The 12,075-nt window shown below is 37.5% G+C and overlaps 1 protein-coding gene across 22 annotated transcripts in view; it reads right to left on the bottom strand.

The window, feature by feature from the left end:
* ACBD6 (acyl-CoA binding domain containing 6) overlaps positions 1-12,075 on the bottom strand; it is a 246,918-nt gene that overhangs the window by 148,165 nt on the left and 86,678 nt on the right. For all 22 annotated transcript variants that reach the window (XR_010137526.1, XR_008523208.2, XR_010137504.1 and 19 more), the window contains one exon: positions 2,388-2,493. Coding sequence is in view for 8 of the 22 variants with exons in the window: in XM_054550424.2 (XP_054406399.1) it covers positions 2,388-2,493 (106 nt within the window). In the remaining 14 variants the exon portion in view is untranslated. The remainder of the gene's footprint in view (positions 1-2,387; positions 2,494-12,075) is intronic.

Here is a 12,075-nt window from a genome sequence, read left to right as displayed (position 1 = left end):
CATTAAGAACATATGTGATGGGAGGAGGTCAAAATATCAACATTAATAGGAGTCTGGAAGAAGTTGATTCCAACCTTCATGGATGACACTGATAAGGATTCAAGACTTCAGTGGAAAAGTTACTTGCAGATGTAACTGCAAGAGAACTGAAATTAGAAGTGGAACCTGAAGATGTGATGGAATTGCTACAATTACATGATAAAACTTGAACAGATGAGGAGTTGCTTCTTATAGATAAGCAAAGAAAGTGGTTTCTTAAAACAGAATCTACTCCGGTGAAGATGTTATGAACATTGTTGAAATAACAACAAAAATTTTAAAATACAACATAAACTCAGTTGATAAAGCAGTGGCAGGGTTTGAAAGGATTGGCTACAATTTTGAAAGAAGTTCCACTGTGGGTAAAATGCTATCAAACAGCATTGCATGTACAGAGTAATCTTTTACGAAGGAAGACTCAATCAATGTAGCTATCTTCACTGTTGACTTAAGACATTGCCACAGCCACCCCAACCTTCAGTGACTACCACTGTGATCAGTCAGCAGCCATCAACACTGAGGCAAGACCTTTTACCACAAAAAGATTATGACTTGCTGAAGGCAAGTCCGATGATTGTCAGAATTTTTTAGTAATAAAGTATTTTAAATTAAGGTATGTACTTTTTAAAAGATATAATGCTACTCTATACTTAGTAGACTACAGTACAGTGTAAACACAACTTTTTTGTTTGTTTTTTGAGATGGAGTCTCACTCTGTTGCCCAGGCTGGAGTGAAATGGCGCCATCTAGGCTCACTGCAACCTCTGCCTCCCAGGTTCAAGTGTTTCTCCTACTGCAGCCTCCCGAGTAGCTGGGATTACAGGCACCCACCACCATGCCTGGCTAATTTTTTTTAGTAGAGATGGGGGTCTCACTATGTTGGCCAGGCTGGTCTCAAGCTCCTGACCTCGTGATCTGCCCGCCTCGGCCTCCCAAAGTGCTGGGATTACAGGTGCGAGCCACCATGTCTGGCCAGTAAACACAACTTTTATATGCACTGGGAAACCAAAAATTTCATGTGACTTGCTTTATTGCGATAGTCACTTTATTGCAGTGGTCTGGAACTGAATCTGCAGTATTTCAGAGGTATGCCTGTATTTTGATTCTGAAAGGCAAAAAACAAAAAACCACAAACCTAATTAGAATCAGAAGACCTGGTATTATTTTGTTTCACTACTTAGTGAAAAACACATAGTATTACTAGTCCCTTTGTGCAGTACCATAGTCTTACATTTTCAATTCCAGATTGACAATATTATTACAGGAAAGATGTTGCCTAAAGGTGAGATAATATTAAGGGCTAACCTTTTGTATAGGGAGCTCGGAATTACATATAAGTTGATTATTATCTATTCTACAGATTATCTATAATCATTTAATGCTTTCTTCCTAACAATTACTACCTTTGGCCATTTCAGTAATCTTTCACAGCATCACCAAAGAATGAGAAAATGATTAGAAGTGAGTTAGCAAATTTTGCTCTTTTGTTAACAAGTATAATTCAGGGTCAGTTAAAACTCAATATGTGAATGGTATTATTCACAACACAAATAAATTAAGAATATACAAGGCACAGTGGCTCATGCCTATAATCCCAAAACTTTGGGAAGCTGAGGGAGGAGGATCATTTGAGGCCAGGAGGACAAGACCAACCCAGGCGACATAGCAAGACCCCATCTCCCCAAAAAATAAAAAAATTAGCCAGGAGTGACAGCACATGCCTGTAGTCCTGGCTACTTGGGAGGTTGAGGCAAGAGGACTGTGTAAGCCCATGAGTTTGAGGATGCAGTGAGCTATGAGCACACCCATGCACTCCAGCCTGGGCAACAGAATGAGATCCTGTCTCTCTCTCTAAAAAAAGAAGTAATATATTTTATAAAATAATTTACTATAGGATTCCTTTAATTAGTAGGCCAGCATTTAAATTATTGATTTACCAAAATTCTGACACAGTTTTCTAGAGATATATTTATTTAGCAAAGAACAATATACCTAGCTGTTCAAGGTATAATAACAGAAGACACAAAAGCTATGTATAAATGAGATTTTGCTATTACCTGTAGATTTCACTTATTATGTGAATAATCTCTCCCTTTAGCATAAACATATGGAGGCTATCAGACTCCTACAAACTTCAGGTAGTAACTTCTAAAACACAGATAAAAATATGTTGGACATAATCACAGAACGTATCTTAACTAGGTAACACCATCTCATTTAGATATTCTGATATACTCTTAACCATACTGTACTTTGAGTTGTAGTTCATTGGCCTACCATTTAGGAAAAGGCATTGGGGCAGAACAACCATGCACAAGAAAATAATTAACAGGGCATGTTTTTCATACCTCTTCATCTTTCACATTCACATCCACATTTTTCGATTTGATGGCTTTGGTTACATGGTCAATGTTGTTTTCCCTGCAGTAATCAAATATATTTTTGTCTTCTTCCCTAGAATAAAAAAAAGAAAGGTCTTTTTCTTACTGGGTAATACATAAAAGTTACATATTTTCAACACAATCTGTTTGCTGCTGACATAGATGTTAATGGACTCTGTTTACAAAAAAATTTTACATGAACAGTAATAGTTTTTCAGTAGCTGTAATATATCCAACTCCTGAAAAGACTAAAGTTCTTAGTTTCCTACTTGCCTTACAGGATAAGAGAATAAATTGTTATTCAAGTTTTAAAAATACATATGAAAGTGATTTTCTTAAAGCAAAGAAAATCAATTAGACAAAAAGAGGGGGGCATTAAAAAATTCAGAAATCCTTTATAAGATAGTAGAATCAAAGACTAGAAAGAAAAGTTGGGAAGCATACTACATACCCAGCACTCTTCTAAGTATATTGCATGTGCTAATTCACTTATCTTTCATGCAACAACTTCACTTTACAAATGAAGAAACAGGCAAAAAGGAGAACGTTAAACGACCTGCCAAATGGTACTACATTTATCAAAGGTAGAATAAGAGCTAGAACTCACTTAGACCAACTGATTTTGTATACAGCACATTTTTCTATTATGCTGCCTTTTGACTCATCAGCTGCAGTCTATTCCAAAATCTGAAGCAGAAGTTCTTAACATGAAATCTATGAGCTCTCTAAATAATGTACAGAATTATCTTTATAATGCATGAACATTTTTCTGGATATTGTATGTATAGGGGGAAGAATTGTTTCAATCGGATTCTCAAAAGAATCAGTGACTCCCATAAAGATCAGTAATTTAGAAAATCAACAATCAGACTGCCCCATATGTGGACTGAATTTTATGAACAAGTATAAAGGAATGCATTTTGCGTTCCAAAAATCAAACTAATGTGTTTTATAACCTACAATGCCAGAGCATCCATTCATCAGAAAGCAAAACACCTGGCCATAGGAGTTCTTCTATCTTAAAAGCCAATCTAAACATCTTGTGTCATACAGAAAGTTATTTCCAGTCATAGCTAATTTTCTTAGAAGACACTACTTTGGCATCAGCCATTTAAGCATTCTTTAAGCCTCTTAAGTATTTTATTGAGCACCTACTACATGTAAGGCACTGGACAAGAATTTGTTGATAACAGATAAAAGGCTAAGCAAGAAAGTTTGTCTTTAAGATACAAACAGTATAGTTGGGATGACAAAAATTTACACAGGATTAACATAAGGTAAAAGTTGGATCCTTAAAAAGGACTATTAAGAGAACAGAGGAGAAACAACTTGCTTCAAAGCTAGAGAAAATGAAGTAGGTTTTAAGTAAGAAATCATGTTTAATAGGACTATATGGTCACTTGAAGAGGCCCTGTTAAACAGAAGAGAAAATGCTTTTTCAATCACTTATTCTGTAAAGAAAATAAGAAGTGAGGTCAAACCCCAGAGAAGAGAATTCTGATTTTAAAAAGTAGAGCTGCAAATAATACCACTTTAGCCATATTTAACCACCATTAAAAACACCATGTCTCAGGAGGCTGAGGCATCAGAATGGCGTGAACCCGGAAGGCAGAGTTTGCAGTGAGCCGAGATCGTGCCACTGCACTCCAGCCTGGCCAACAGAGCGAGACTCCATCTCAAAAAAATAAAACAAAAACAAAAACAAAAACAAAAAAACAGACAAACAAACAAAAAAACAAAAACAAACACCAGGTCTGCATTTTGGGAGGCCAAGGCAGGTGGATCACGAGGTCAGGAGTTCAAAACTAGCCTGACCAACATGGTGAAACCCCGTTTCTACTAAAAATACACAAATTAGCTGGGCGTGGTGACACGTGCCTATAATCCCAGCTACTCAGGAGGCTGAGGCAGGAGAATCACTTGAACCTAGGAGGCGGAGGTTGCAGTGAGCCGAGATCATGCCACAGCACTCCAGCCTGGGTGACAGAGCAAGACTCCGTCTCAAACAAACAAACAAACACACACAAAAAAAACACCATGTCTATGAAAGAATACCTTCAGAGTTCCAACTTAAGGATAATAGGGACCTACTTTCTTCCAATCCAGTAACAGAAAACCCACTAATTCAAGAGGCACCAACTTCAACTGTTACAGAAAGGACTGTGTCTTTTAAAGTCATAGCAATACTACAGTGCTACTCACCAATTGTTTCTGAATTGGAAAATAATGGGAAGTTGGTGGTAGGGCACAGAAAGGAAAGCAGAAGGATCCTTGGCATGTGGGTTATGCATACCCAGTAATATGTAAGGGTTATTCACAGATGAGAGGACCTTTGGAGTGGCCCCTCTTCCTGAGTCCAACTTCCAAATGTGCATGTACACCTATGTTGTAAGCAGTAAAAAAGTAAACACAGTACAAACACATATAAATTTCTATTTTGTTTAATGTATCTTAAATATGTTTCTTAGACACATCAAATATATCAATTAGTTTTTTTTGCTATGTGAATTTTTTGGAGGGCAGGTGGCATTTGTTTAAGTATTTGTTTATCGTATATATAGTTTATCATCACCAAATATGCTAGGCACAGAGATATTAACAAAATACTTCAGGATAGTGTACACATATAAATTAAATACCAAAAAGAGAAGTTCAATAAATTCGCCAAAAATGCGCTACAAGGCTGAATGACGAATATAAAAAAATTAAGTGATACTCTTGGGCTTACTTGTTAAATACAGATATCCAATCCCACACCAAATTTTGAGTATCCCTCTACAACCAAGCTGTCTTTATACAATGTCACCATCTAGTGGCCAAAATGAAGAAACATCTGGAGCAATATCATTCCGTATTTCCTTTCTTGCCCCCTAACAAAATTATGTACAATGTATAAATCAAACTTTCTCCCTCTACAGTTTTCTAAGAGCTCAATACAGCCTTCCATAGTCAATCTTGCCCACTATATCCATGCTTATTTGAAATAAAATAAGGTGCAAACGAATCCAACCATTATGAAACACAGTAAAGCCTTTAATAAATAAATGTGTCTCTCCATATCTTTATTTTCCTTTCTTGATTTTTTACTCAGGTATCTTGTTCCCTCTCTTTGTGCATCTAAAAATTATCATATTTATCATCTATAGATGACTGTGAGTTATGTTTATGATGCTACCCTAAAGGATGTCCCATGTTATCTCTAGCACAAAACAGAAAGTCTCTTCTTCAGGTTACTACAACTTTTTTCTGAAATTGACAGAAAATACATTCATATTCCTGAAGGAATAATCACTGGTTTTGACATTCTTTTGAAATATAAGAGCACACTCTATGGGAAAGAGGGATAGTGTTTAAGTATGGCTATCTTTTTCATCCAATCACAGGAAGATCCTTGCCCATTCCTAAATATGTTATCTGTACCATTTTCTACTCAGATGGCATTTTCTTATCAAATGAATATTTCAAATAGGTCTCATGGCAAGACATATAAAGTCCATTTAACTACAAAAATTATGGAAGGAACTAGCTTGGAAATCTATTTAATAGGCACGTTCAACAAATATTCAATTCAATTCATGTATTTATTAAGCAACTGGAAATCAGATATAAAACACAGTATTCTAGTAAACAGACAATGAATAAGTATTTATTGCATGAATGAAAATCCAAAGAAAGTAAGCCAATATTTACAAAGATAAAAACAAATGCCATAATTCCTCAAACTAAGGAACGTGTATTTGTGGGCTCTAGGGTACATAAACTCCTTTAAAGGGATATGCAGGTATAGATCATTTTAAGTGACTCAATTTCCAGCTCTTCAACTTCTAGATAAATGTATTCTTTACTAAACTGATCTACCTGAAAGGGTTCCTGTGGCAAATATTTCATTACCATTCTCCTTTTCCACATTCCCTCTGCTCAAACACTCTTCTCCTCGTTTGTAAAGGAGAGGCATTACACCTCTCTCCTTACTATAGTTAGTATACTTCAGGAAGTATAACCAAAGACGGAGGCAAAAAAGCATTCTGAGTGATTTCTCTGGAGAAAGACAGTTCATTCACGAGGTCTCATTAGGACGATGGCTATGGCAATCCTCAAAATGATACACTTTCCCTGGCTCTATTTTTATGTTCACAAATAATCATTTAACTATTAATTTGTTTTTCTGGACTCCTCAATTCTCAGAAAGGAGGGACCCAGCACTTCAATCACTATAAAAACACAGTCCCTTTGGTAAGCAAACAAGCATTTTAGTTTACACCTCAGTTTTGGGCCAATTTTATTATTCCTACTCTGTCTCTAAGGGTCTGCTTGATCTACGGATCTTTTTTCTACATCTTTGAGGTTGAAGAATGGACTCTGATCAATGGTAATTCACCAAAAATGCCACTCTGTGAAGTTCCTTTGGAGGTAGTCTTTCTAGGATAAAAGCTTGCACTGCACACTATCTTCCAAAATTCAGTCATACTGCTAGTGAATATTGCTTCTTTGTAGGAATTTAAGTTCCTAATTTACTTGTTGGATGTATGGCCAGAAGTTGTTGATCTGAAAGGCAAAGAAATGTATTCTGTTCAAATATAATGTTAGAAAATAATGCTGTCATCTCACTGATTTCAACTATGTTTTTCAACATTCTGTATATGCCAAATATAAAACTCAAAGTCTAATGTTGATTCTTTTTAATATAATCTTTCACATATCTAATCTTAATTTTATAAATAATACACTTTTTATATAATCTTTGATCTGATGAAACCATCAATATTTTATAAGTTGAGATTAAAAAGTATGTTTTAATTTATAAATATAAAACAATCATACAGGCATATATTAATTTTACTTACAGATGTTTCTCTCCCTGAAAAAAAGAATCTATTCTTACTCAAAGGTGTTTAGTGAAGCTCGTTTAAGACTTATACGGGGTAGTATGTGGTGGCTCACACCTATAATCCCAGCACTTTGGGAGGTCAAGGAGGGAGGATCACTTGAGCCCAGAAGTTTGAGACCAGCCTGGGCAACACAGCAAGACCCTACCTCTACAAAAAAATTTCAAATTAGCTGGGTGTGGTGGTGTGTGCCTGTAGTCCTAACTATTTGGGAAGCTAAGGTGATAGGATCAATTGAGCACAGGAGTTTGAGGTTACGGTGAGCTATAATCACACCACTCCACTCCAGCCTAGGCAACAGAGAAAGATCCTGTCTCTTAAAAAAGAAAAAAAAAAAAGACTTATCTGGGAGAAGCAAAATAGGTAAAATCAAATCCTAACTCAAGGATTAAATACTCATGGCTGCCATACTTAGCACACTGAAAACCCCCACTTCTAATTAATATCTAATTAAAATTACAGATGTTGATTTCACATTGTAGGATACTGTTTTTGACTCTCAATCTTACCAAAGACAACAAATGAGAATCTATACTATGATCCTCAGGTAAAATCTTGCAAACAGTACCTCCTTTCTGAAAAACCTTGGTTTAATCCCTGGAAGAGGCAAAACATTGCTTGGGCAGTAACCACGTTCAAGAAGTCTAGCCTTCATAACAAAGTACTTAATAAAGTGTTTTTTTGTGTGTTGTGCTGTTCTTAAAATCATTCTTGAGGCCAGGCGCGGTGGCTTATGCCTGTAATCCCAGCACTTTGGGAGGCCGAGGCGGGTTGATCACGAGGTCAGGAGACGGAGACCATCCTTGCTAACACGGTGAAACCTCGTCTCTACTAAAAATACAAAAAATTAGCCGGGCATGGTGGCAGGCGCCTGTAGTCCCAGCTACTCGGGAGGCTGAGGCAGGAGAATGGCGTGAACCTGGGATGTGGAGCTTGCAGTGAGCCAAGATCACGCCACTGCACTCCAGCCTGGGTGACAGAGTGAGACTCCATCTCAAAAAAAAAAAAAAAAAAAAAAAAAATTGTTCTTGAAATCCTGGATGACAAACAGACATTTGGAAACTATTAATTACCTTGTCATATTTCAATGATTCTAAATGCAAATTTTTTCATGTTAACATCTCCTATGACTCTTAATCTGCAGCATCTTACAATTAAATGATGGCATGTTTTTCTTATAATGGTATTTAAATAACGGTGTGCAGGAGTCAAGGAGGTAATAAGGTAGGTTCAAAATACACAGTACCCAATGGACTAGTGAATGACCAAAGGAATTCGTATAAGTTGACCCTTAAACAACATGGAGGGTGGGGGGCACCGACCCCTGCATAGTCAAAAATCTGCATGTAACTCGACTCCCCAAAAACTTAAATCCTACCATTGACCTGAAGCCTTATCGATAAACAGTTGATAAATTTTTATGTGTTATATAGTATATTCTTATAATAAAGTAAGCTAGAGAAAAGAAAATGTTACTAAGAAAATCATAAGGAAAATATACATTCATTAGGTGGAAGTGGATCATCACAAAGGTCTTCACCCTGTTGTCTTTACAGGCTGAAGAGGGGCTAGTCTTGCTGTCTCAGCACTGGCAGAGGCAGAAGAGGTGGCAGGTGAGGCAGGCACACTCAGTGTAGCTTTGTGAAAATACACCATAATTTCTCCCTTTTTAGTTTGTTTCTCTAAAAGTTTTTATACAGTACCAATCCTTCCACCATTTGCTTAAGTTTGGATGCCCATATCATAGAAGGGTCCGTGTAGTAAAAGTCAAAAGCAGTCTTAAATAATCAGAACACTTCTGCAAGACTGTCTAATGTCAATCTGTTTGGGGCATTGTTTATTCTACATCTTGTTCCTCATCATATCTATCTGGTTTGGAAGCACTCATTTCCATCAAATCGTCTTCTGTTAATTCCTCTAGTGTGGTGTCTATTAGCTCTTTAATTTCTTCAAGATCTATGTCTTAAAACCAACTCTCTGCCCCTGCCCTGCCACACATTTTTGCCATACTCACAATCTTTCATGATTTCCTTGATTGGCTCTGTCGTAAATCCTGTGAAGTCATATATAACATGTAGACAGTTTTCTCCAGCAGAAATTTATTGCTTCAGGCATGACAGTTTTCACTGCCCTTTCTATAATGACAGCATCTCCAATGGATCCTTCCCGACCTTCATGATGTTCTATCAGGGTTCTCTTTCGTGGTGTTGACAATCCTTTCCATAGAGTACCATGTGTAACGAGCCTTAAAGGTCCTTATAACCCCCTGATCTAGAGGCTGAATTAGAGATGTTGTGTTTGGGAGCCAGTAGACTGCAATAGATGCCTTCAGTGTTGAACTCATGAGTTTCTGAGTGGCTGGAGAATTGCCCAATATTGAAAGAACTTTAAAAGGCAGTCTCTTACTAGAAAGGTACCTCCTGACTTCAGAGAAAAAGAATCAATGGAACCAATCCAGAAAAAGAGTTCTCATTGTCCGGGTCTTCTTATTGTACAACCAAAAGACCAGAAGATGGTGTTTACCTTTTCCCTTCAAGGCACAGGTGTTAGCAGTTTTATAGATAAGTATAGTGTTGATCATAAATCTGCCTGAATTTGCAGAAAACAGAGGTAGCCTATCCCTTCCTGCCTTAAATCCTGGTGCTTGCTTCTCTTCCTTACTAATAAATGTCCTTTGTGGCATTTTTTCTTCCCCCAGAATATGGCACTTCTGTCTACATTAAAAACCTGTTCATGCAAATAGATATCCTTTCTCCTCAATGATTTTTTTTTTCAAGTTCGGGGTACATGTACAGGATGTGCAGGTTTGCTACATATGTAAATAGGCGCCATGGTGGTTTGCTGCACAGACTGTCTCATCACCTAGGTATTAGGCCCAGCATCCATTAGCTAGCTGTTCTACCTGATGCTCTCCCTCCCCCTACTCCCCAAGGGGCCTAGTGTGTGTTGTTCCCCTCCATGTGTCCATGTGTTCTCATCATTCAGCTCCCACTTATAAGTGAGAACATGTGGTGTTTGGTTTTCTCTTCCTGTGTTAGTTTACTAAGGATAATGGCTTCCAACTCCATCCATGTCCCTGCAAAGGACATGATCTTGCTCCTTTTTACGGTTGCATAGTATTCTACATTTTCTTTATCCAGTCTATCGTTGATGGGTATTTAGGTTGATCCCATGTCTTTGCTATTGTGAATAGTGCTGCGATGAACATATGCATGCACGTAACTTTATAACAGAATGATTTATATTCCTTTGGGTATATACCCAGTAAAGGGATTGCTGAGTCAAATGTTATTTCTGCCTCTAGGTCTTGGAGGAATTGTCATACTGTCTTCTACAATGGTTGAACCAATTTGTACTCCCACCAACAATGTATAAGTGTTCCTTTTTCTCCACAATCTCACCAGAATCTGTTGTTTTTTGACTTTTTAATAACAGCCATTCTGACTGTTACTAAAAGAGAGGCATGAGAAGGCATCTCATTGTGGTTTTGATTTGCATTTCTCCAATGATCAGTGATGTTGAGCTTTTTTTCATATGTTTGTTGGCCGCATGTACATCTTCTTTTGAAAAGTGTCTGTTCATGTCTTTTGCCCACTTTCTAATGTTTTTTTTTCTTGTAAATTTGCTTATTTGTTGCCTCTTGGTGAGAAGAAGCTGTTTCTCCTATTATCTTGACCTTTCTAAAGTCAAACCTCTTTCTAAACTTATCAAATCATCCTTTGCTGGCATTACATTTTCCAGGTATAGATCCTTCACCTTCCTTTTGCTTTGTCACAGAATGACTTTTCTTTTTCTCAAATCATAGTAGAGTCTCTAAGTATGCCTTTCCTATAGCAATACTACACCTACATAAAAGCTGAACTTACAATATGAGATCAAAAGATATTGCACAAAATGTGCAAGGTTCTTGTACTAGCCAGTGTAGCTGCAGTGATGGTTCATGAATTCCCTTTTCTTTTTTCTTTTTTATTGAGATGGAGTCTCGCTCTTTCACCCAGGCTGCAGTGCAGTAGCATGATCTCGGCTCACTGCAACCTCCACCTCCCGGGTTCAAGCAATTCTCCTGCCTCTGCCTTCTGAGCAGCTAGGATTACAAGCGCACACCACCACTCACGGCTAATTTTTGTATTTTTTGTAGAGACGGGGTTTCACCATGTTGGCCACGCTGGTCTCGAACTCCTGACCTCAGGTGATCCACCCATCTTGGCCTTTGACGGTGCTCCCAAGGCCACCCTGTGAGCCACCACACCTGGCCCATACCTTTTTTTACAGAAGTCCTTAATGCTGAATTAATTTATCCTGAAATGGCAGACAACCACAGCTGCAGACCTCAATCTACAATACGTATTAAGCAATTCAACTTTTTCTTACAATGTCATGACTTTTCTCTGCTTTTTGGGAGTACTTCCAGCATCACTAGTGGTACTTCATATGGGTCTCATGGTGTTATTCAAGGTTTAGAGTATAGTGCTACATACAATGATAAAATACTCAAAAACCACAAGAGATCACTGTTTACTGTTATACGCAGTTTACTGGAGAGACGAACTGCTCACTTGGAGATGATTAGCGTCTTGGCATTTTAAGTGGATACTAGCAACACTTGAGCTCACCACACTAGCCATAGGAGGTAGCTACAAAATTACTGCACTAGTATAGTATGTACTGCAGTTAATTTCATGCAGTTATGATTTAATACTGCATCTTTGCTTTTTTTACATTTTTCTGGATTGAGAATGGCACCAGATATGGTCTGCTAGTGTTTATGT

The sequence above is a fragment of the Pongo abelii genome, chromosome 1, assembly GCF_028885655.2.
Source record: "Pongo abelii isolate AG06213 chromosome 1, NHGRI_mPonAbe1-v2.0_pri, whole genome shotgun sequence".
NCBI classification, from domain to species: domain Eukaryota; kingdom Metazoa; phylum Chordata; class Mammalia; order Primates; family Hominidae; genus Pongo; species Pongo abelii.
The sequence above is the reverse complement of the archived record's forward strand: the minus strand, read 5'-3'. Positions and strand labels throughout refer to the sequence as shown.